Below are 26278 nucleotides of genomic sequence, written 5' to 3' on the forward strand. Positions count from 1 at the left end.
GACATTGCCTTGCGATTGGACATCGCTTGGGCGCATCGAAAGGCCATTGGGCAAATACGCAGCTGTAGAAACTTACAAGGCATGCTGGGGGTTGTGGTTCTTGTCCCCTGTGGGCCATCACTTGGGTCTCGGGGACCGAAACAGGACTACATTTCCCAGACTCCAAAGCTCCATATTATGTCTGTGCAAACATGCTGACTTGCTGGCCACGGGGATTTAGTATTGTTTGAAGAATTGTAATAGCTGAGCTTAACAGGACCAAAACAGCACTGGCCTTGTTTGTAGGCTGCAACTACTGATAATTATGATGGAAAACAAACTAGCTGTGTACTGTAGGCTACTGTTTACACACGTTTGTAATATGATTATGAATCAATGAGCTGCAGTGAACCATTTGATTGGCCAATGGATATGTATCTTACTATGTATTACTTGGCTATTGTTCACAATTGCATCTAATAAAAAAAAATGCAAAATAATAATAATCTGTTGCAAGTGTGAAGGAAACCTCTTAAAATAAGATCTATAGGAATAATCACATGTATAGCTGACATACTTCCCCTAAACTACTGTTAAAGCAAACATCAGAAGAAACGACACCAACACATGTCTTTAAAACATTTTACGTTTCTTTTATGAAGTCATAAAAAAAGACAAGCGCAGAACAATTATAGGCCTACACAGTAGTTATCGAGATTCAAAAACACGTTCAGAAGCATTGCACACGCTGGTATAGCACTTCCACCCCAAAGCCATGGCCTTTATGGAAGCCTCCATCCATTGTCAGGTGCATGGTGATCAGGGCGCTGCGTACCCAAACGGTCTGTTGTATCCAGGGACGTGCAGAGAGTGTAAAGGGCCAACACACGTCTGTGAAGCGGTTGCGCCATGAGCGACGCGGCACAGGCGTTGCCGCGGAATAAAATAGAACAGTGGCGTATACTATCGGAGCGTCAGGCGAGGCGTGAACGCGCGCCAGCGCGCGTCGTCGGACGCCGCCGGTGTGGGATATAGGTTCATTGAAAATAACGGAGGCGGCTGTTTTGACGCGCGGCGTTCGCAGGAGGTTTGTGTTGGCCTGTAGAGAGGCAGAGGCTGAAATCCCGTATAGAGGTCACTTTTGGACAAAAATAGCAAGCTCACAACGCGTCGCGCTGCAACGCGTTGAGAGCTTGTAGATCAGCTATCAGGGGGGGGGGGGAACCCAGCACTCTTCAGCTACTGGAGATGTGGCGTTATTTGACATCGATTTCTAAACAACGCAAAATACTGTGTTCAGGTTCAGGAGACTTCGGGGAAAAAAGTTTGTTCTTATACGCCTCCGTTCGTCGTATCGTTCATAATGTCTCCACAATCATCACATAATAATCAGCTTGCTGTCAACTTGCTCCACTCAATGACCATGCTCCTGATCTCCCGCTGGTTCTCTTCCTGTTGACGAGCGTGCTGCGTCCACCTCAGGAAGAAACCTGGCAGCACGATGAGAAACAACAACATACCTCGTCAGTTGGCACGCCATGATGGAGCAATGGAATAAGCTTAGCACCTGTTCATAAATTGCACATACTGCAGAGATTAAAATAGGGTGCATTTTGCATCCCAAAAACGCAGTTCATAGTTAAGGGACGCAATAAAACAGCGACCGTTGCATGATCCAAGGGATGCACTACTGTACTAGTACTACTGTACCGATTTTTTAATTCATTTTGCTAGCTTTAGTTATAATAATAATTTCTTCTTCTGTTTTCTACATGAATATAATCACATTATAACTATATAAAATGAAATGGGAGTTAAATGCTGCAATTTGTCAAAAATGGCAAAATATGACTCCTATAACGTTGTTGAAGTGGGACTCATAAAATGTCCCTGAGACTCATCTAAAGACCATCCCTGCATCCCAGGGACTCATTGCATTGAAAACCTGTTTACATCACTGCATACTGTATATGCACATACATATTGTGTGACACTCCCTCCTCATCCCAACATGGCCAGATTCCTCCTCGGTATTGGTATAACCAACAAAGAATCTTTGGGTGCTTGCTTGGCATCATGACTCACCTTCCCAGAGCTGCAGAGACTGGGGGTGGACCGAAGGCCAGATGGCCAGCTCCATGCGTTCATACAGGGGGTTGAAGTAATGTTCTCTTTCCCCGGGCCTCAGCAGGGCCTGGAACAGACAATGCGTTTTCCCCTTTACCCCTGCAATACACCTAGGCATGAGGGAGAGAGAGAGAGAGAGGGGGGGAGAGAGAGAGAGAGAGAGAGAGAGAGAGAGAGAGGGACAGATAATCCAACGAGGACGGAAGAGGGAGAAGGAAATCGAGAAGAAAGATCTGCAGTGTGAGAAAATAACAGAGGGAGATGGAGTTTGTACAGAAATGTATGACTGATGTATGTGTGAATGAATTAAGTGGCTTTGATATGGCAAAGTCTCCTTCCTTACTGGTCTCCCTGCATGCTCGCTCAAATGCCTTTCCGATGACCCAGAATGCCTGGACTGACTAATTAGTTCAACCTTTCCAAATGTTCACTTGCTGCCAATGCTGCATTTCAACTCGGATGGCGCGTTCATTTTGTGCCTGCATGCTGTCATGGCGCCTTCCTTGTTTTGAAGTCCGGTACTTAGTTTACCGGTAATCAATAAAAAACTATTTTAACCAATCTGTATCATGGTAAAGTTTGTCAGTATAGTACATCTGCAGTGGTTGGAGAGGTGGTCTTCCACTGAGAGATGTATAGACCCTGATGGCATTGGCAGGTAGGATACTGAATGGTTTGACAATGTCAACAAAATGAAAAAATCACACCTGTGTGAACCAAGTGGTGCAATTCCCCCCCCCCCCCCCCTCTCTCTCTCTCTCTCTCTCTCTCTCTCTCTCTCTCTCTCATTAGAGACACAGCACTACCCCTCTCTCTGTTTCTGGCGCCCCCTTCTGGTATAAATAAGTAACTACTCAGGCTCACGGACACAGGTACACAGGTACACACACAGGTATGTACACGGACAAAGCTGGATGTAGAAGTGGTTGCACCACTTAATAAAAATAAAGAATTACAGGAGCACTACTGGTAATCTCTCAAACCACCGTCCAGGCACTCAAGGTGGATTTATAAGTAAAAGGCCTTTACCCGGTTTTTAAATATGGGCTATGTGTGTCGGCTTGCGTCTTCTTCAGGGTGTGATGGGTTATGGTTAGTTGCAAACTGCATATTGGACACTAGACGTGTCACCAAGTTTATTGTAAGTAAGTAAGGAAGTAGCCTTGCCGAGCCATGAGGCCCATATAGGGGCAGGAGCCTATCTCCTGTTTCTGTAGCGTGAGGCAGCTTGATGTACAAGTACACCCCCTGGACATGACGCTAGTAGCCGGGGATTGAACCCCGACCTCCCAGTCTCAGGGCGGACACTCTAACAACCAGTAACCACAAGGCCACTGAGCTGGTGGTGATTTTATTGTAGTTTGAAATATAATTGTAATTACCTCTCTCCACCAGGAGAGGGAGACAATGTACGAGACTTTTAGATTGTTGCTTTCAACATTTTAGATTGTTGCACACACCCCTTCCCGCACACTTAGATCAGCAAACACAGGACGTCTGTCCCTCCCTTCCATGGCCAACGCTCCAAGATTCCCCTCAGGCTCCCAAGCTGTGGAATGACACCCCCCCCCCCTCGGTCAAGGCTGCCGACTCATTTCCAAGTTTGCGCCACCTATTCAGACACTGAACCCCAAATTGCTCCTGATGTGCAGGTTGGTGCCTTGCATGGTTTCCGCTGCCATCGGTGCGGTGTGAATGTGTGTGTGTGAATGGGTGAATTCATGCACAATCTATGTAAAGCGCTATATAAATGCACCATTTACCACAGAGAGAATGAGGTCAGTCCGTTGCTCTCCCCAGGTTAGCAGAGGGATTGCAAGTGCCCAGGATTACATTATATAATTGACACTGGGTGAAAAACAAATGGGTTGCAAAATTGTGGGACAAAAATGTAGTAGTAAAAAAAAAAAAGCCCAAATTGATTAAATCAATTAATTACCAGCTGCAAGCCTGCATTAGTATTATCTGTGGGTCTGCTGCTGACGTTATGCCACTTTTTAGCTGCGCTCCGCTGTTATGCTCAAATCAGTGACCCTAAATAATTCCGAGGCAACATGGCTGGAGACGAGGCAGCCAATCAGAACTGCTCGACTAGCCAATGCTGTGCAGACGATGGGACGTTATGGGTTGTTGCCAGTGGTGGCGTGGCGACTGTCGTGACAGAAATAAGCTAAAGCAGCCTCCAAAAAACCAAACCAGGCAAGCAACTTGTGAATGAATCCACGTTATTAGGCTGGAAATATGCAGGCTTTGGCAACCAGTGTCACACGACTGACCTCTCCTGGTCACTGCTGCAGAGGAACGTGCCGTAGTCGGAGGCGTAGGCCTCGGTGGCCAGGCGGAGCGGCAGAGCCGCGGAGAAGCCCAGCGCCAGGGGGAACTGCCTCCACAGCTGCCACACGCAGTCCATCAGCAGCAGGAACACCGGCGCCTCCTGCTGGAGGCGCGCATGGGCGTGGGCCGAGTGGGCACACCTCTGCTGGAAGGGGTGGCCCGCCTTAATAAGGGGGGAGGGTGGGGGTGGGGGAGAGAGAGAGAGAGAGCACAGTTTTACGTGTGTGTGTGTGAATGTCAACCTGACATTCCTATACATTCAGGGGTCGCCAATGTGTCCGCACACGGACAAATATGTCCGTGGCAAAGACTTGGTTTCGTCCGTGGCAACATTTTGTATTTTCAGTTTTTACACACGCCATTATAATGTTCTTATTTGGAGCATAAGTAGACCCAATACTTACTGAATGTCAAAGTCTCCAGGTTTTCTTCAGAATATATGTGTGACACTGATTTACTACGACATAGTACTAGTGGTTCTCAAATGTTTTATTTCAAATGACTCTGAGAGTCTGCACTCTCAGAGTTACAGACCTGTTACGGTCATTACTTGCGCAAGCAGAGCGCGCAAGTAATAGTTTCGCCCGGCTCGTATGCACCGGCCCAGCCAACCCGCCACTTTTGATGCGTATGCACCGTCCCAGCAAATTGTGCCTGATTTGCTGGGACCAGATTACATGGTGTATATGTATATGTATAACTAGCTCTCAATGATGACGTAAGAAATATGTGGATTAAAGGACCCAATGCCAGAGTGTAATTGGTTTTCAATGGTGACGTAATGACGATATGTTTTAGTGTTGGGAGGATTAAAGGTAATGCTCCTGTGTATACATGTATGTATTCTGGCACCACTGCCGTATCAGGCACAATTTAAAAATTACATATCAACTTAAAAATTACATATACATATACATAGTATATGTAATTGGTTGACAGTTTGTAGCGGTCGAAAGTACTTGCGCGCTCTGCTTGCGCACTAGTTGGCCATTTATGGCCTACTAGTGTGCAACAAGCAAGTATGCACTCGACAGAGTGCAGTTCTAGTTCTTTATGTGTTTCTGGTCATATTATTGTCCACTCATTTAGTATGTCTGCGGCAAAAATGGCATTTCTTTAAACCCATTCTGACCTGAGATCAGATTCTAAAAATGTCTTCTACATCCTGACAGTTTTCTGAAAAAAAAACTATGTTTCTATGTCAGTGGCTCTTCATTTTACAAGAAATAGCACCAAAAGGGGTTCCCGCCCAGAATGGGTTTTTAAATAGAAGCAGAAATAATTTAAAAAAACATATAAAAGGTTTACAAGATTATTGTTCTATTTAGGGAAGAAGTGGAAGATCCACAAGCTTGTAGATTTTATATTTAATAAAAAATTGAAATAAGCTGAAGCTGGGTTTAATACACGACGTCAGCACACTCGTCTACTTCGGAGAGGAAAATAAAACAAGCCTCGTGTTGCTCCGTGAAGTGAAAGGCTTCAGTAACGTCGTGGGGCTTGCTGCTACACCAGCAGTCCATTTTGAGTTGGTATTTAAATTTTGCGTGTCTTAAGAACCAGGTCTTATTCCCTAACTTGAGTAAACTAAAGACCTGGAGGCGTGGTCAATGCTCTTTGGCCACTCAGAATAGCCAAATGGCATTGATCACGCCTCCAGGTCTTTAGTTTACTCAAGTTAGGGAATAAGACCTGGTACTTAAGACACGCAAAATACAGCCCTTAGTTAGTGTGGTGTTACTGTTGACACACATCAGGCAGCACCATGAGTTCTGGATGTAAAGCAACACACAGAGTCGAAACTAAACACCTTGTTGTTGATACAAACAAATTGTTTCTGACTGCCTAAATATTACTATATTACGTACTCTGCATAAAAGCGACTACACACGCACACATGTACACACACGCACGCACGCACGCACCTGTACCCACTCCCTCTCCAGCAGAGCCAGGAAGCCCTCCAGTGTCCGGCAGTGGGGGTCCATGATGAGCTGAGCCAGAGTGCTGACGAGGAGACTGGAGTCTGTCCCTTCAGAACCATGGACCAGCACCGAGTGACCGTCCCTGTACACACACACACACACGCACACACGCACACACACGCACACACACGCACGCACCACAACATATTCAGAAACAGTGTGCTCTGATTTCCCCCCAAAAAAGGTTACCTGCCGGCGTTTAGTAGTACCGTACTCTGTGAACTTATACAAAATATCTTTTCACTCGTCGTCGTCGTCACAACAATCCTCCTGGGTGCGCGACAACATACTTGGCTCTGGAGAAGACAAGACCGAACACTAGTATCGGCACATGATTGGGGTGTCTCTGCCACTGGTCTCAGTGTGAGTGTGGGAAACCACAGACTGTGTTGAACGCATCATCGATGAAGAATGCCCAATCTTCAAATCACTACATGTGTAACAACCCTAAGGTATATATACTGTATACAGGGGGATTGTTCCTTTAACTGCGTTGGCGGGCTGAGCGCTCTCACGAGGTGTATTATGGGATATCTTGGGTTTACTTTCAGTTCTGGTGTAGAGGGAAGCGGTTCTGGTGTTGAGGGAAGCGGTCGCGCTTTTCAGAGGAAGAGAGATATTGTTTTGTTAACTTGCTACTAAGAGTTGATACAGAATTCACCCTCTGTCAGCCTCCTGATTGGTCCCTGACTGACCAACCAGCAGGCTCTTTCTGCCTTGTTCCACCTTGTTTATGTTGAATTTGCTAAAACATAATTTCTGGGTGAAAACTAAAAAACAATCATGATATGCCCAGTCACCATGCTGCAGATGTGATGTTCCTTTTTTACTGACACCAGGTTTAAAATAAGACTTGAATACACAGAATATCAATACGAAGCAACTGGAAAACACCTTATTTCCATGGTAGTGGCTGGAGAGAGAGGGCTTTTGTCCAACCACGAAACAGCAACCAAAGGGTGCGAAGAGGGGCACAACCAGGGACTTGACAAAGGGTGAATTAGAACCCTGGCTGATCACATTTGTTCTTTTCAATTATCTTTTGGTTTAGTTAAATCACCAGTTCTGCTTTACAGCATAGAAAGAAAGCATAAGGATTATCCCCGGAGAGGAGAGACACGGTGGTTATGGAGTCAGCGGCCTATTTGAACCGGATGACGATATATACCACTTCCTTGCGGATGTCAAGGACTGTCTAAAGAGGACGAGACACGAAGACAACATGGCGTCGTACGGGCGACACCATGTTGCTCCATGGAAGGAAAGAAACATGCGCAATGGCCTATATATGCAGCCAACACTTCCGCGTTCAGCTTCCTTTGGTCTCAACTGCGCATGTTTCTTTCCTTCCATGGAGCACCATGTGAGCAACATGGCGGCGCCCTTGCGCGTGCGTCTTCGCGTCTCGTCCTCTTTTTAGACAGTCCTTGGCGGATGTCCAAATTGCCCGTAGCACCTACACGAACAAGCGAACACCCGTCAAACGCGGGTATATCCATTGCAGGACTGTGCGTGACTGTATAGGACTGTTTGTCGGACGTCGGACCAAACACATGCACCCGTGTATAGTATACCCGTGGCGTTTGCCTACCTCTCGACGCACTCGGCCAGCAGACCGGCCGTGGACAGGGCAGTCTGAACGTGGGACAGCCACTTGGCGTTCTCCAGCTTGCTGAGCCATCGGTCCATGTTGTGAGACTGGTCTGAACACGCCTCCACCAGCTTGATCAGACTCTCCTGAAGGGCTTTGCCCCTGCATGCGCGGACGCACGCACGGTCACACGCACACGCACACGCACACGCACACACACACACACACGCACACGCACACGCACACGCACACGCACACGCACACGCACACGCACACACACACACGCACACAGATTTAGAATTTAGATTTAGATGACATTGCTATAGTCTGGTTGGCCTATAACAGGGTTCCCCAATTAGCGCGCCCCGCGGGACATCTTTTTTTTTTGGGGGGGGGGGGGGGGGGGGTGTCCCAGATATAAATGGCATTAAATTGGGGTCAGTAGCCTCTGCATGTCAAACTGGGGGTTTAGTTTAGTTTAGTTTATTTCGCACAATAAAAACAGTACAAAAAGGTAACATCAATAAAAGAGAAGTGTGTGCAGGTGAGAAAAGAAACCCAGGGAGGGCTTATATGTGGTTCTCACCAAGGTTAATATACAATTTAACAAATAGTAATATACAAATAGTAAGACAAAGTAATCAAGCATAGGTATGGAAAATAACAGAAACAAAAACAACAAGAACTAGAACTGCACTCTGCCGAGTGCATACTTGCTTGTTGCACACTAGTAGGCCATAAATGGCCTACTAGTGCGCAAGCAGAGCGCGCAAGTACTTTCGACCGCTGGAAACTATCACATCTCAGTATCTCTGTGAAGGAACGTTTGAAATGTATAATCATTACGTGTAACTATTTGCTACCAAACTACTTTTTTACAGAAAAATGAATCATTGATATGTGATGAAAAAAAAGGTATATAAACTGGTATATAAACTAAAATATATTATACAGTATAATTATTTTATTACTTATTGTAAATTGTCAATTGTTTTAAATGTATTTCATTTTGTACTATAGTGATATTAATACTAAATCATGATCAGAGTAATATGTGTCTCTAACTTCAATTTCTGTAATAATACTTTCAAATTTGTTGAAATATACATGATCTAAAATACTTCCGAAATCTGTAGTTGGATTTGTATCTCAGTGATGACGTAAGAGAAATGGTCATCTGTGTAATCTGGTCCCACCAGATACCACATTACGTCATCGTTGAGAGCTGGGACCAGAGTACACGGTGTGTATATGACGTAATGTTGTAACTTGTAACTAGTCCCAGCAAACCAGGCACAGACTTACGGTTGAAGAAAACTTGGCTTCACTTCGAAGAGACCAAGCGAAATGATTACTTGCGCGCTCTGCTTGCGCAAGTAAATACATTATTTACACTTGTGAAGTGTGTGTGTGCTAGTGTGTGCGTGCGCGTGCGTGCGTGCGTATGCGCTACATTACGTTAGAATAAATTGGAGAGGGTAACTTCAAGAGGCTGGCCCTCAATCTATGTTTAAAGTTACAGAGTGAAGATGCGGAGTTGGCAATAAGTATGTGTGAATTCCAGAGTAAAGAACCTCTGACTTTTATGGAGAACTTTCAAATGGGGTCTTGCCCTGAACATTGATTTCAGGGCAAGACCTCGACCTAGTCAAAATATGGCCCTTGAGGAAAATGAATTGGGGAACCCTGACCTATACTAATAACGTAACATCACATGTTCCAATGGTTCAGTTTAAAGGACCCCCCATAACAGAGGCACTACTGACATGATTTTCACTATTACACACACACACACACACACACACACACACACACACACACACACACACACACACACACACACACACACACACACACACACACACACACACCTCTCCATCTGTCTGTGTAGTCTCTTCCAGCGGTCGTAGTTGGCCTTGGACTCGAACCCTCCGCCCGTCACTCTGGCCTGCTGGGACTGCTGGCGGGAGCGGGTGTCGATGATGTAACCTCTGTCCGAGCCGTCAATCACAGCCTGGAGGAGGAGCTCGTCCTCCCTGCACCGCTTCCGATTGGCTCCTGTCAGCGGCTGACTGCTGCGCATGACCACCTGATAAGGACGAGGACAAATTAGCGCATCTGTGTCGCGCTTCATCACGTTTCACCACTTTTAACCATTATTTAAAACTTTAGCTGTTGAAAAATAGCAGATAAGCTCATCTAGGTCTGCTATTTTTTTAAAGTTCTTGAAAATGTGGCGCAAATCTTATATAGTCTTTCACAGTGGACGTTTTGTAACTCAAATATTTGCTTCTGGGAGGTCCCTGGAACAACATATTTTCAGATGGGGGTATCCGCAGCCAAATACAGATAATATTTGGGTTCCTTGACATGAAATAAGTTGAGAACCACTGACAAAACTTTCAGGAATTAGAAACAGAAATTGGCCTAACGTCTAAATGGGTTAATGCCCTGATGCTCTGATGAAGGCTCATAGCCGAAACTCGTAAGTGTTCCTTTTTGGTCTATGCCAATAAAGAAATGTGAGTACTTTGTCCGCCATTTATTAACATTTTTGGATTTTCACATTGTAAGCCCAGAATAGTGACGGCAGGATGAACAGTAGTTAAAGGTATAGGCAAGGCAAGGGTAAGTGATATGTTTAGGTTAAAACGTTAAAGCACTATTGTGCGATAGTAATCATTGCTACGGAGTGTTTGTTCAATAACAGGGTTCTTTCTCTCTGTCTCCCCAGCTCTTTAATAAACTGAAAATACATTTGCAGGTGTGTAGGTGACAAACTTTCAGTCCAGTCAGGAGAGAGTGGCCATTTATCAGCATCATTTGTATAGTGTTCCAGTTCCAATTGTGTCTTCATGGCCATTTCTTTCTGTCATCACTTCCGATATCACTTTCTTCATGAATATTGAACCAATCAAGAGTAGTTATAACAGCTAAATAATAACTACATTGGTACAGTCTGTCTCCACCCTGGCCACTCCCATATCTCATTCCACCAACAGACTGAAGTCCCATTTACACACCTGTCTTCAACTCTCTCATCAGCCCACCTGTGAACACTTCTACAAACACCCGGCTACTATAAAACTGGACTGGACGCAAAGTAAACACTCATTTAAGCAATATTACACGAGAGGGTGTGGGTTAACGTGATTATTGCCACGACAGTGATGCGGTCAGGAACGAGACGAAGTCGAGTTCCGCAAGCGTCACTGAAGTGGCAATAATCACGTTAAACCACACCCTCAAGTGTAATATTGCAATTCTACCACAGTTACCCTTAAAACTAATAGAATCGCTGAAAAAAAATATATTTTTAATGACAGATGTAGTCACTACGACCACAAATGTCCCAGGGAACTAGCTAGCCTATAGCCACCGAGTTTGCTAGCGCTCTGGGAGAACAGAGCAGCTGAATTCTTTGTTTTGATTAGGTGGTGAACGGTGCTGGTTTAACCCACGGCTAGAAGGCTGTTTGAACCAATCAGATTGCTTCCTCGAAACGACCTGTGGCAGAATGTCAGTTCATAACCTGGTTGGCATAGAAAGATGTCCTGCTTTGGAGGTTTTACTTGTTCCCGTTTGGACTGTTATGTTATTCTCGATTGCCTGATTCCGACCTGCATCTTCAGTGTAAGATCTGCCCAATTCTTTATTTAATACTTTAAAGTCTACTCTTGTTGTTGTGACTTTGCACTTGGGTTCAACTCGCTCTTTCTGCATCCATGGATCCATTTGGAACGCAGGTTCGTTCATTGTTCCATTCCTTAAAGAGTAGCTGTGCTATTATATAATGAAGTAAACCTCACCATGCCATTCGTCCTGTGGTAGTAGCAGAGCACAGGGAAGCGTCCTCCGTGTCTGAACTTGGCCAGCTTCACCAGAGCGTCGTCGTCGATGGTTCTAGGGACGATGACGGCAGGAGGATAGGAGGGACACACCGAGTAGTCCCTGTTGACGTCGCTCAGTCTCCAGCGGTCATGCTGCATGACACACCACAGACGACATGAGAATGATCGACTTGTTAATCAGTGTTGTTTTCGTCGACAAAAAAACGATGTCCGTCGACTACCTTTTTTCACTGACAAAAACGACATAGACGCTCAATAGAAACTAAGCCATGATGACTACAACCACGACTAAATATATACTGTCGATTTTGTCAACAAATGAAAACTAGACTAACATGTCAGGAAGGGACTAGTGGAGAGGAGATCCAGGATGAGTCATTTTACACTTGGTTGCATGATGAAAATAGCAGATCTATTCGTGTCTATATTGTCTACTTAGTAGACAATATAGACACGAAAATATCTGCTATTTTCATCATGTTGTTAATGTGTTATAATGGCTTACAAAAAACAGTCTAGTAGACTCTACTAGACTGTTTTTTGTAAGCCATTATAACACATTATACAGTATAATGGCATACAGATAGAACTGCGTGGGTAATCCATTGCTACAGGGGCAGATAAAAATGCTTACGAAATATAATCATTTTTGAAACCTTGAATGTTGCACAAGGTCACTTAGTTCATTAAAAATAATGTTTTATCTGGAACCAGACAGTCCTACTCCTTTTCAAACTGAGAACAAGATCTCTTTCATTCTTCAGGATCTCTTCATACACAGAAAAAACGGTGTATTAGGCCCATAGTCTCTTTTTGCAATAGATAACAGTGGAAACAGTGAAAACAAGTGAAACCAACCTATGACCACAACAGCCATTGATAGAATACACACAGCCTCTCTTCTAGCTGTGAAATAACAGTAAAATGTAGCTCTTCCTCATTTTGTCGGGGACCCCCCTCTATCTATCTATCTATCTATCTATCTATCTATCTATCTATCTATCTATCTATCTATCTATCTATCTATCATTATTGTCCTGCTCTTAAAGGACCTATAACATAAAATTCAACTTTTTCAATTTCTTTTGTGTTTTTGGGGCTCCCATGTGTGTTTTCTATCCCCACAAATAACCCATTTTGAACAATCAGGCTTTCATATCATATACAGTACAGTAGTTGCTTTAATGGAAACTGCTCTCAGGAACAGCTCGACTGATTTTGGCCTCATCGTGATGTCATCAATGTCACCCTACTTTGTATAATTCATCCCTCTCTTCAGTCTTCAGTTCCAAATTTGCTTTTCCACTTTGTTTACAATGTCCACCATTGTTGATTTTCCAAGCTGGCATGGAATGGAAAAGCCTGGTTTTATCTAGCATCAGTATTATAATGACTCAAATATTAAATAATCAATAATATATTGATAAATAATAAGTTACGTTTTTTTTAAGTTACGTTTTATTTAAGTTATTTTTTTAGTGTGTGCATGTGTGTGTTTTTTTTTAGATTTTTTTTGTAAGTGTCTGGAGGTCAATGATTAAAGTGTGATTACCTTTGAGGGGATTAAGTCCACCCATCAAGCCCATTAGTGTCAAAGGGGTTGGGTTAGGGTTAGGTTTAGGCTGTCAATCACAGCGACTGGCCAATCACAGCGCGTCGACTGCACAAGCCGTGTAGGCTTTGGTATATGTCGCCACTTCCACCGCATACCATGGCAGCGATTACAGAGGATGTTTTCTGGGGAGGTTTTGAACACTTCCATTATATAATGTGCGCGATGCAGCAGCCATTGTGAGGAATAACTGAAAGCACATGAGGGGGTGAGAGCTCTCTGTGACACAGAGGATGTGCTGTTTCTTGACCCCCTGCATTCTGACTGACCGGTGCCTTCCTCTCATGTGACCGTCTGTTAGTTAGGGGCATTGTCATGCACCATTGTCCCCCGTTTGGGAGGAAAGACAGAGTGCCACTGAGGTTCGCCTCTGTGCGTGTGCGTGTGCGTGTGTGCGCGTGTGCGTGTGCGTGTGTGTGTGTGTGTGTGTGTGTGTGTGTGTGAGTGCGTAAGTGCGTAAGTGCGTGCGTGCGCCAGTGTTGATTTTGACAGCAATTTTGATTTAGTCTTTTGAGTAAAATTCCTTTGTTTTATTCATATTTTAGTCATCTGAAATGTTTTAGTTTGAGTCTAATTTTAGTTGACTAAATACCATGAGATTTTTGTCGACTAAAATGTATTTTGGCCTTTTATGGCGTGAAAATAGCCCATCTACAAGCTCACAGGTGCTGAGCCTCATGCTTCAGAGCACAACCAAACATACATTACTTGTCTTTTAGTTCTACTGGATCTCTTCTCCACTTAGTCCCCTCCCTAACATTGCGATCTGTTTTTTTATTGACGAAATTGGCAGTATATGTATGTCGTATTCATATTATTCACAGCTTGGTTTTTATTTAGTTTTCGTCAGTGAAAAAAGGTGTCCGACAGACATTCTTTGTCATAGTTTTACATGACGAAATCAACACTGGCGTGTGCGTGAGCGTGCGTGTAAGCTCCTTTACCAGCTCTTTCATTTCAGCGTAGTGCTTCTCAGGCGTGGAGAGACCCCACTGGTCCTGGAGGCTGAGGTCTTTAGGTCTGAAGAAGAACGGATACATCTCCGACACACATTCTAGAGAGGACAGGGCCTGCATGGAGATGGAGAGAGAGAGAGAGAGAGAGAGAGACACACACACAGAAAAACATGACTAAAAACATGACGACAACAAGCTGAGCTGCTGTGATAGGAGAAGGATATCAAATGGAATTGTATTGTCTCACTTTGGCAATGTAAACGTATGTTTTCTCATGCCAATAAAGCCCATTTTGAAGAATTGAGAGAGATATTCAGACCCAAGTGCAGATATACATTTGAATACATTTTAAGAAAGTAGTATGGCTGTTAATTAAAACAGTCTTTTTTAGGCCCAAACCACCACCAATACAACTAGTCGTAACTCCGTGCAACTCCTACAGACACCAATGCAACTCCTTGCAACTGCCACACAGTGCCATAATGGGGATAATGGTTCCACGCTACTAAATGCAACTATACTCTCAACCGTTTTGGTTTGCGAGGAGTTGCATGGCGAATCACTGGTGTTTGGTTTGAGATAGTCTAATATAGTATGATAATATAATACATATACTGAATGACATGTTTCGATGTGCCTCGTGTAAATGTGCGAGATGAACCCACAGCATGGCTCACCTCAATGGAGTGAGCGATGTTGAGACACTGCTCCATGCCCGGAACGTCCAGCTGGATCACACCGAGGTCCTTACACTTCAGAGTAATGGTCCCAGAGGACCCCGACGTCCTGTATATGGCACACACGCACGCGCACACACACACACACGCACACACACACACACACACACACCATCACAAATCGTATTAAAGCTGTGAGGAACAATGCTCCCCTTCCGCTGCCCCTCCCAGTCTCATATCACACGCCATGTTTAGTTGTAGCAGGAAAAACAAGCAGCCGAGTCAACTGGCCTGTACACAGTAGTACATGGTATACAGTATGCGTGGGAGCGAGGTACTGTATGTGTTTTTCTAGTACTATAGTATAATGTGTTGGAGCCGGTGACTTCTTGTTAATTTACAAGAAAGTCACGGTTAGAGAACGCAGAAGAATAGCTATTTTGATCAGCGTTTGCCCGTTTTCTCCCCTGATGGTATATACCATGACATCAATAGGCTACAGCATGGAATTGTGGTCAAAATCCGATTTCAACAACGGCAGAACATTCAATGTTGTGGGTCTGAGAGGCTATATGTCATCAAAATGGTGGTCCGTGCATGGCTCAAACGGCGAATAAATAATGGGGCCTTGATATGAAACGGGTTGAAAACCACTGCTTTGGGTCAACGCGGTGTAGCTGTATGTATAGATGTATGCAATGCATGAAGCAAAGATGTCTAGAGAGAGAGAGAGAGAGAGAGCGCAGGAAGTCTGCAATGCAGCAGCATTATGAAAAGACACAGATTGTACACTATACTTTAGGCAGCTCCAGTGCTGCGGGGACAAGACAAGAAGCAACACACCAGTTTCCTTTTAATCCAGACAGCAACTTCAATTATGCCCAACCTTTGACTCTGGCCTGCTTTAGAGAGGACATCGGAATAGCCCAAAAGGTTTTCCACGCTGGTTAGAGAGATTAGATTAGAGAGATGATTAGACAATTAATCACACACACCCAAAGAAGCACCACCACCACCACCGCAATCATGGAACAGTCCGTCAGCTTTCGTTTTGATTTAGCTGTCGATTAGTTTATTGTCGAATTAGTGGATTAGTCCAAAGGCTCCAGTCCTCTGTGTCAATGTATCGATCAGAGTGTAGACATGGACCGTAAAATTAAGGCAGCAATCCATTCCATAATGTCTTACCTGCGATTCGAACCCCAATTCCTACCACTCATCCACGATGCAATACCCACTTGACCAGGGGAGGTACATGTGAGCATCAATGCAGTATATGTACTTAGTAGTATGTAGATACACATCTATGTGTCTTACAACATTGTCTACATTTCTCAATGAGAGTATAGTAGGGGCCTCCAACCTCGAAGTGCTAGTAGTTATATAGTAATGTAGGCCTATTAAAAACTAGTAGTAGGCCAGGCTATGTTATAGGCCTACAAAGATACCATAGATATAGGCTATAAGCTATTGTACAAAATAACATTTTTATTAATTACAATAAGTTCAGGATTGAAGCTTTTATATATCATTTATTTTTTTAGATTTTTCAAAGGGACATTTAGAGTAGACAAGATCAGACTCAGCCCTACAGACAGTGTTTGTACAATTTATATGTTAACATTAATCATATACAGTAGGCATACATAATCAGACCGTATTTTTAAAATGTTGAAAATGGTAATATTTTGAAAATGTTTTTAAGTAGGCCTATACATGATTAGAATATGCTTAAACATGTGACAATTCTAAGGCTCTAATATTTCTACAACAACTGCTACAACTTGCTACAAAACCTGCAGTCATTTTGGGGCATAAACAAGAAGTTGGAGGTTAACATGATAATAACCATTATCATCATTTATAGTAATTAAAACAAATACAAAAAAGAAGAAAACCCGGATATCACCACCCCGATGATGATGATGATGATGGTGATGAGAAGGATGGATCGAAGCTCTTAACACTTGATCGTTTTTTACCAGCAAACTCTTACTAAATGAAAGCCTGGGTATCACTCACCTCTTCTCGATGGCATCGATGTTCCTGAGCAGCAGCAGGACCTGTCTCCGTCGGCAGCAGTCCGCCTCCCTGTCCTGGCATGGTGCGAGTCAGAAGGAACCAACAGCCATGTGCACGGTGTAAAAAGTAAGCCGCCTATACTCACATTTCTTATACTTTCCCAGAAAAGTCTGGAATTCAAAATGTACTTGAGTAAAATGACAGAAGTATAGCACTTGACAACATCATCGAAATGTATACTTACAGAGAACAGGAGATGGTGACCGGTGATGCACAGCGTGCCTCTGGCCGGCGGCTGGAAGGGCAGCCGCAGCACTACGTCCTCCACGTTGGCCGTCTTGATGTGCTCCGAAAACTCCATAATAATAATAATAATAACACTTTAACCTACAGCAAGTTAACACACCGTCTGGGTGCGTTTAGTTCTGCTGCTGAAATGTAAAACTGGTAGAGTGTGTGTGTGTGTGTGTGTGTGTGTGTGCGTCCGTGCGTGTGTGCGCGCGTGGCACGTGCGTAAAAGCTGCCTGTCATAGAACTGGAGAGGACTGAGTGAGGACGCACTGACTATAGTGACTGACTGACTGTTTTAAAACCGAAAATAAAAGATCTTGAGAAAGTTCCATGTAGGCTGTAGCCCTTCCCCTTCCACTCCACTCATACACTCCAGTCCAGTAAACCTGATGTTGCTGCTGCTACCGAGCTGGCTGCTGCTGCAATCTCCTGTTTGTTCAACTGATAAGATAAGGATCCTATAAATAGAACAACAGACGCTCGTTGCATTCTGGTTTTATACACCTTCAAAACGCTTAGCTGGTGGAAAGAAGTATTAAAGAATAAAGAGACATCTTCAGGCAACTAAAGCAGAAGACAACTAGACAAGGAAGTATTTCTGTTTCCTCAGAATAACGACAGGCTTCTAGCGACCTCCTGCTGTCACAATGAAGCAATGCTTTTTTGTTTTTTCTCCACAATCTCTCTCTCCTCCCCTCTCTCTCTCTCTCTTCTGTGCGCGCTCGTGCCAAATATGTCACCATACATACATGATACACACACAAACACAAGCACGCCACGGACACACACACACACACACACACACACACCGTCGCAGTTCATTCAATTCAAATGAGCTTTATTTATGAGAGCTTTATTTATGAGAAAACAGTCTCAAAATATAATAAAAACAGTTGAATGTCATATATAGCTCGATCCCCATAGGGCCTACAGGGTATAAAGCTTTTTGAAACAAATGGCACCAATACATTGACACGAAAACGCGTATTCAGGGCGGAGTCACCACCCCCCGGGTAAACTGTGATTTGCTCTCGTTCACTGCAATGCAATTTGCGGCATTTCCAAAACAATATTGCGCAGAGTAGCGATTATCAAACTTATTTGCAATGACATACGTTGAAAGATCTGTTGCCCGTGGACAAGGCACGCTACCTCCGCAAGTTAGATATTATCGGCATAGATGTTTGTCCGTATGTTATTAAGGATTGGAAAAAGTTGCATTGGCAGCCATAGAAAATTCTGCCAGGGTAAATGTCCCGGATGTGACGTTTTGGGGCGTTCCTGTCTTGTTTCGTGTCAATGTATCCTTTGCAGTCACTTTTGTACAGCAGCATTTTTTCCCCCTCAAAACTATTTAAATAGTAGGCTATACAAAAATAAAACTCAGATTAAAATATGTGCAGTAGGTCTATCGGTAATAATAAATAGGCTTACTCCATTCATTGTATTCCATTAATCCAACCTTTTATCGCAACACTTCACAAATCTTGCTACACACGTGTTTGCAGTTTGCACATAATTGGATTCACTTGTTGCAGCGGATTCATGGATGCCTATGGCCGCCTGCAGTATGTCATTAGACCACATGGTGGCAGCATTTCCTCAACATTGGGGGGTAGGCCGTGGAAACTGACTTTTAAGTTATAATAAATTGGCTACAGCCTAGGCAGCGTCATAACAGTTTCACCCTCGAGTTCGAACCCAAAGGTAATTCACAAAACAATTATGACTTGTATGAAAGTTAACCGTGAACAATATAGTATTTTAATTTTATTTCAGCCAAACCGTTTACAGAATTCAGCATACGATAGTGACTTTATTCATGGATAAGTGAATATGAGTGAACTCATAATTATCCTACATGAAACCTGAGCAGTTGCGGTGAGTCCTTTTACCTTTCTTGAGTATTTCCATTTTTATATAGACAAATGTGTAGGCTATCCATTCAGCCTCTCTCTATCAGAGCAATTAATTGCAAATATTGCACTTCTTATTCCACTACAAATATTTGACAGCTTTGCTGCATATAGAAAACACACATTAAATACGGTGTATTATTGCCATTTGCCACCAAGAAGCAGCACATTTAATTAAATGGCAACCCCCAATACCTCCAGAAGACACCGTCTGTTATAACATAACAGGGAGCATAAAGTAGGCTTGACTCCGCTGGAGAGATATGGGCGGTCACTCACTGCTCCTCATCTCCCTATAAATAAAGTTAAGGATCCGTTGTGTGCTGCACTAGACCTCCAGAAGGCGCACTGACTGAACGCACAGCAAGTCCAAGAAGACCGTTTGCGCGCAGCCTCACGTATACAGTAACTTCGTAAAAAATCGTAACGTAAACAAACGTCGACTTCGCGATGGATTTTAAAGAGTTCGGAGGAGACGACTGCACCAGCTCCGAGGGAGAGGCGGAGGACCAGGACCTGGACAGCGTCAAGGCGCTCACGGAGAAGCTGAAGCTGCAGACGCGCAGACCGTCCTACCTGGAGTGGCAAGAGCGAGTCCAGAGCACCCCGTGGAAGAACATTAAGACGGAGGAATCTGACTGTCCGGAGGAGCAGCAGGAGGGGGGAGACGGCGCTGCGGAGTCCTCCTCCTCCTCCTGCGGACAGAAAGATGCTGCTGCTGTCAACGTGCCAGTGATTTTAAGAGACGAGAACCAAGAATTGGTCGTACGCAACATCTGTGGCTTTGACACGATCGATGACGCCCTGGACTTTCTTAGAAAAGAACTGGTGAGTGCAGTTGACTGACTGGGCCTATGGGTATACGGTTTAACTTTAAAGGACCACTTCACCACTTTTCAACCTATCTTCATATAGCCTAATAGGTCCTCACTAGTAATGATCATGAAGACATGGTGCAATTATTTTTCTACTCGGTCTGTGTCTCATAGGAGGGCTGTGGGCAGTTCAGAAACGGTCCTCCAGTAGCCCTGATACATGGCTGCCATGATGATTATCATGACATATGACGTATGAATTCATGACGTATGAACACGAGAGTCAAGAACCAGGGCTATAGGTCCTCCAGTGACATCATCGATGGGGAATACAAGCTAATAGAAACTGCAGGCTTTCTAGTCCTGAAAAGTTGCAATGTGAAAATGGAAGCCATCGTTCTCACGATAATGAAAATCTTGTTTAAAAATAAAATCTGCCTAATGATGATGTCACTGCGGTGGACAGCAGTTGTAGAATTCTAGCCTACAAAATCTAGGTCCAACAACAGAGAAATCTTCTCTTTTCAAACGGGGGTATATCCCGGTCTGCACTGCAGCCTAATACTTTTTGATATACACGAGAGAACCATTTCCAACTCTTGAGAGTGTAAAGCTGGAACAAAATGATTGCATGATGTAAGGGTCCATTTTGTTCCATTTGCACACTGTCAGGCAGTCAGGGTTAAATTGCAGGAATTTACTGTGCGCTGCATGCTCCGCTGTTGCCTTCACTATAGAGTAGGCTACTATGTTTACTACACTGGTGCTCGAGAACCAAAAGAGAAATTCTGCCCAGGAATTCTTTTTGAAAATTCATTGAACTTCTTATTTTCTCATTTGTGGGGGATTATTATTATAGATATTTACTCGTCGTGAGTTGTGACCCATAATATAGAAAAGTGTCCGCGACCCACGAGTGGGTCCCGAACCCATTGTTTGGCCAACAGTGGTTTAACTATTATGTATCCTGAGATGCCTGCCTGGCCGCATATACATACGCTGGTGAGTGAGTCACTCAACCCTCATGCGCTCACTGCTACCAGCCTGTGCATGAATGCCATGGCTGACAAGAGTATGCATGACTTACCTCATTACTATGTCTGCATCCTAAAAACACACAATGACACTCATTGAAAGAGTACGGAGTGGACGTGTGTTCTTAATGCGGTCCTGAACCCACTGCGATAGATAGAAACGTCAGCCATTTCAACGTCGACAACAAAAAGTCAAAGACAAAAAGACGAGATAAGAAATAGCAGGCTATACCTCACTACACCGATATAGCACGCATGCATCAAAATGACACTTACACTACAGTGAACTCCGGAGAGTTCATTTGACTCTAACCGTTAAGTAGTGGTTCTCAAGGGTGAGCGATCATGTGGGGGCAGTGTAGGCTAGTTGCGATGAGTGGCTTTCACCTTTTTTCAGACCGTGATCTACAAAGCTTGTAGATCGGCCATTTTCTCCTCTTTCTATTATTATTAATTTATTTTTAATGATTTCTTTTGCAGCTTTCGCCTTTATTTTATATTTCTTATAGAGGGACAGAAAGTAGGCTGACAGGAAGTGGGGAGAGAGATGGAGGGGAGGGGTGGGGGGGGGGGGGGGGACATGCAGTGAAGGCTGTCGGGGACGGGAGTCGAACCCGCGGCACACTGCCAGACTCGGGCTATACCGGCTATAAGGTGCCTGGACCGCTGAGCCCCGGGGCCCAGGCAATATAGTAGTAAAAGGTCTTGAAAGGCATTAAATTGTCACTTCACTGGGTACATGCACTTGTCCGACAGCCCCGGCAACAACCACACTAAAGGTGACACAATTATTATTATGTTTATTATTATTATTATGTATCATTCATTCCCGTATTTCCGTCCCTCCAGAGGGAGATGCAGATGCAGGACAACCGGCTGGCGCGCCAGCTGATCCGCCTGCGCACCGAGATCTACCGCATCAAGGTGGAGCAGGTGTGCCACCGGCACAAGGAGATGCTGGACGACGCCACCTACGAGCTGGAGGAGTGCGGCGAGGAGTCCGACCTGCTCTGCGACATCCCCATGAAGGCCGCCTTCGCCCTGTCCACGCCCCTCAAGCACCTGGGCCTCACTAAGATGAACATCAACTCCAGGCGCTTCTCGCTGTGTTAAAGACTGGGCCGGCCGCCCCCGGGGGCAGCTTTCCCTTTTCGTGAGGTTTATGATCCGGCCCCCGGGGAGCGGATGATATCGCCACGTCATGTTGTAGTCATTGTTTTGTAGTCATCAAAACCCATTAAAAGCGTGACTCGCACTGCATCCAAGGCTTTTATAATGGGAAGGTATATAATTCTTCCGGTTTGAGGGAAAGGATGTTCTGGTTTAGACGGTTTCCGGGCCTGATGACTATACAAAACAATGACGACGACATGACGTGACGATATCATCCGCTCCCGACCGGATCACGCGGCAATTTAGTAACGCGGAACCACGCTTTCTTCTGAGGTGGAAAGCCTGGTGACGCAAGGTTAGTGTTACGCACCCTTGGCTCTGTCGACGCCCCTCAAGCTAAGCACCGTGGCCTCGCCAAGATGAAACATCAACTCCCAGGCGCTTCTCGCTGTGTTAATAGGGAGCAAGCGCGGCACCGCAAGAACCACGCAAGGCAGAGAGGATGGAGGTCACATCATGGAATAAAGCAAAAAATTTAAATCTCAAATCTCAAGAAAGACCATTCATGTTTCAGGAAGATGCTTCTCTAAACCATGTATTCTATTGCTAGTTTGATCACTTCCATCATGCCAGGCTTCATTCTGGAGTGGACGACGGAGGGAAGAGCGCTTGCCTTGCCAGACCCCCGACGTGAGACCTTGTTCAAGGACAGAAGGTCTGCCGTGTTTGTTGAGCCTTGTCTGGGTGGGCGAGCATGCATGCATGCCTGTGTGCGCACGCACACACGCACACACGCACACACGCACGCACACACACACACACACACACACACACACACACACACACACACACACACACACACACACACACACACACACACACACACACACACACACACACACACACACACCTCAGAGGGTCCTTTATACTGACCTGTACCAATATTGAACCATAACTGCTCAGGTATTGTCTGTTATTTCTACTCTTGAGTCAGGCTGTGATTTAGGGAAGGTGCGGGACGCTTACGGATATAGACAGGCCATTTATTTTAATGTAAAAATAAAAATGAAAACTTTATGTTTTGGATACCGTACACGTGATTTTAATATGCATGGTGCAACAGACCTAGATTCACCTTTCAACTTGATTATCCCCAAAATGACTGGCTATCACGGGTTTTGTAGCAATTTGTAGCATGTTGTAGAAAACCGGGCCTTAAATTTAATAAAACACTTTTTATGTCGAATATTTGGTCCCTCATTTGTAAAATAAATTTAAACATAATATATTCTTTTAATAATAATAATAATAATAATAATATTAATAATAAATATGTTCCCACTTCCCAGGGGCCCACTGCTCCAGTTACCAATTGCTAGCATCAATATGGGTTCAATACTAAAAAAAAACAAAAAACAACGAAGATATGTGCCCTGCAGGCATTGTAAAACACTGAAGAATAGAGATGTTGTACAGCATTTAAGACAATGCACCCCTCTTTCCCCTGCGAAGCGCCTAATGTTCCCCGCACAGAAATATGACTGTATATGCCAATAGATTGGCCGTGCCTGCGAGAGCATAACTTAACACGGTCCTGATAAAACTCCACGTCAGAAAGAGTGTATTCTGACCTCACTCGTTGAGGGGTCAGAACATTCTTTCCCTCCGCTGTGTGGTTGGTCCGGGCCTGGACCAGTGCCAAACGGGCGGGCCTCAGAGGAAGTGAGCGTTCTCACACCTCTCCTCCTTCGCTGACCAAAAATAACAGCCAACCCAGTAAAGGGTCATTATTTCACTGCAGTGACGGGCAGCGCACCGTGATTTCCATCACAATGTCCGCATGCCACATGAGCACATGCAGATTCCATGGAATATGGACTGGTGATAAACCCCTTTGTATTGTGTTGCATGTCAGGCATTAAATTGGTTTTAAAAACGTATTCTTTTCAGGTAGACTAATTTCACGGAATTTCACACCAGCAGCTACAGTGGTTTTCCTCTAAAGCATCTTTCCGCTAAATGGGTGACAACACAAACAACATAGTCTCCATCAGTAATGATACTTTCAAATGTCAAGTATTATACTTGAAAGTCATCATTTAACGTTTAAATGATGAGCACTTTCAAGTATAACAATGTCTCAAGTACTTGCGTAATTGCTGTATAGCCATATCTATGTTTTGTACTTAAAATTATGTACGCATATTAATATGTAATATCGTCTCTGTCGGGTGGAAACCTCATATGTCCAGAACTACTTTTCAGGATTCAAATAAAAAATGGCAAAAGTAGCAGATCTACTTTTGCTATTTTTGCTCAAAACCTTGATGATCAAGTAGGCCAGTAGGGCATTCATTTACTGGGGAAAAAACCCCCCAAACAAAATAAAGTTAGAATATGGAGATAAGAGTTTCCTGGCCCGACAACAACCCATGATATACTGTACAGTAGCAGCTTATCCACTGTTATAATAAAAAGAGCTGATTATTATATTAATAAGAAGGCATGGTGTGCCCCCGAGGTCCCCCCCCCCCCCCCCCCCCCCAAGCTAGCATCAAGCAGTGCAGTGTCTGCGATTGTTGCATTTTTACGAATGCCTGGAACTCTGCATGGGTATAGTGTAAAGTACAATACAAATAATATATAACCAAATGGTTCCATTTGGTTCTATTTGCACACTCTGTGAGTTACAATAACACTGAGGACCTTCTTTCTTTTTTGACGGTGTATAGATTGAGGGTCCCAGAGATAAAATGGGCCGGGGGTCTGTGTGGCCTAATGCAATGAAACTGAGTGGTCCTAATAGATAGATAATAAATAGTGCAATCCAATGGATGGGTGCATTTTACTGCAAGACTGCAAGTGAAGTGAATATAACAGCAAATGACACTGAACAATTTAAAAAGTTGTGCTTCTTTTTTTAAACCCGCCACGCTGTTGCACAAGCACCACAATGTCCTTATGGATTATGTTTATTCATTTTGTATTAACACGTGTCTGTCAAAAAATGTAGATGATTACATATTTGTACTCAAAATAAAGCTATTCTATTCATGTTATTGTCCACCTGCTTCAAATGTTCCATTATGTTATACCGTACTTTAGCTATTGAAAAACAGCAGCTCTACAAGCTCATAGCCTGGCACCAACTGCCCTCGCTATGAGCTTGTAGATCTGATATTTTTGAAAAACCTTGAAAATGTGGTGCAAATCTTTCAGAGCGAACGTGTTTTAACTCGAATCCCACTGATATAGAAGCATTGGTTTATCAGGAATAGTTTTTTAGAGTCTTCCTCACATAAAAAGGAGATAAACATAAAAGTGTCATCCTGCAGGGATTCACACCCTCATTAGCATGCACGCACACGTGCACACACACACACACACACACACACACACACACACACACACACACACACACACACACACACACACACACACACACACACTACAGAGCAACCAACTGGCTGAGCAAGAAACCAAATAGCCAGCGCAGAGTGCCGAAGTCCTGACGTCACTTCATCCCCTGCAGGGTCACAGAAGTTTTCCTCTGTGGAGAATAACATCGGGTCAACTTAGAATCGTCTCATATATAAGCATTGTGGTCCAAAAATAAACAAACCGTCTCTGCGATATTGTTGGGGTGGGGCGTGGTGGGGGATATGCTCTGTATTGTTTATGACAGTCAGTTACTCATATTTCATATACACAGTCTGTTTCTGGCGAAAATGTAACTATAACTCAGCGGCGGTATAACGTCAGTGGATTCATTATATTAATTCATTGTTTAAAGAAGTGTAAATTACATCAGACTTCTAGTGCTCTAGTGTAGTCATTATCACAAGCGCACGCACGCACGCACGCATGCACGCACACACACACACACACACACACACACACACACACACACACACACACACACAGTTTTTTTACATTCTTTTGTCAACAAAAACCACACTGTCAGAGACACATCCA

At 44.1% G+C, this 26278-nt stretch overlaps 2 protein-coding genes across 2 annotated transcripts; one reads left to right on the forward strand and one right to left on the reverse strand.

Moving 5' to 3' along the window:
• Positions 1–676: 676 nt before the first annotated feature.
• On the reverse strand, positions 677–17622 carry LOC308330169 (myotubularin-related protein 9). Its single transcript, XM_080784902.1, has 11 exons — positions 17379–17622; positions 17135–17208; positions 15113–15221; positions 14424–14549; positions 11826–11999; positions 9888–10105; positions 8017–8178; positions 6366–6507; positions 4383–4603; positions 2065–2216; positions 677–1469 (listed from the first exon to the last, which is right to left on the reverse strand). The coding sequence occupies exons 1-11, from the start codon at positions 17493–17495 to the stop codon at positions 1369–1371; spliced, it is 1596 nt and encodes a 531-aa protein (XP_080641028.1). The 5' UTR covers positions 17496–17622; the 3' UTR covers positions 677–1368.
• Positions 17623–19689: 2067 nt separating this feature from the next.
• fam167b (family with sequence similarity 167 member B) lies at positions 19690–25300 on the forward strand. The gene is made up of 2 exons (XM_080784901.1): positions 19690–20169; positions 22040–25300. Exons 1-2 carry the CDS (start codon positions 19792–19794, stop codon positions 22301–22303), a joined length of 642 nt encoding a protein of 213 aa, XP_080641027.1. The 5' UTR covers positions 19690–19791; the 3' UTR covers positions 22304–25300.
• The last annotated feature ends 978 nt before the right edge of the window (positions 25301–26278 follow it).

Source organism: Protomyctophum bolini (genome assembly GCF_963924005.1).
Source record: "Protomyctophum bolini genome assembly, chromosome: 15".
Taxonomy (NCBI): domain Eukaryota; kingdom Metazoa; phylum Chordata; class Actinopteri; order Myctophiformes; family Myctophidae; genus Protomyctophum; species Protomyctophum bolini.

Bases quoted from the DNA above. Each gene is read 5' to 3' on its own strand.
- LOC308330169 (XM_080784902.1), bottom strand. From the start codon at position 17,495: ATGGAGTTTTCGGAGCACATCAAGACGGCCAACGTGGAGGACGTAGTG. The intron at 17,209-17,378 runs GTAAGTATACAT...GCACCATGCCAG, and splicing joins GTCACCATCTCCTGTTCTCT to GACAGGGAGGCGGACTGCTG. The intron at 2,217-4,382 runs GTCAGTCGTGTG...CCTCATGCCTAG, and splicing joins TGCAGCAGTGACCAGGAGAG to GTGTATTGCAGGGGTAAAGG.
- fam167b (XM_080784901.1), top strand. From the start codon at position 19,792: ATGGATTTTAAAGAGTTCGGAGGAGACGACTGCACCAGCTCCGAGGGA. The intron at 20,170-22,039 runs GTGAGTGCAGTT...CCGTCCCTCCAG, and splicing joins ACTTTCTTAGAAAAGAACTG to AGGGAGATGCAGATGCAGGA.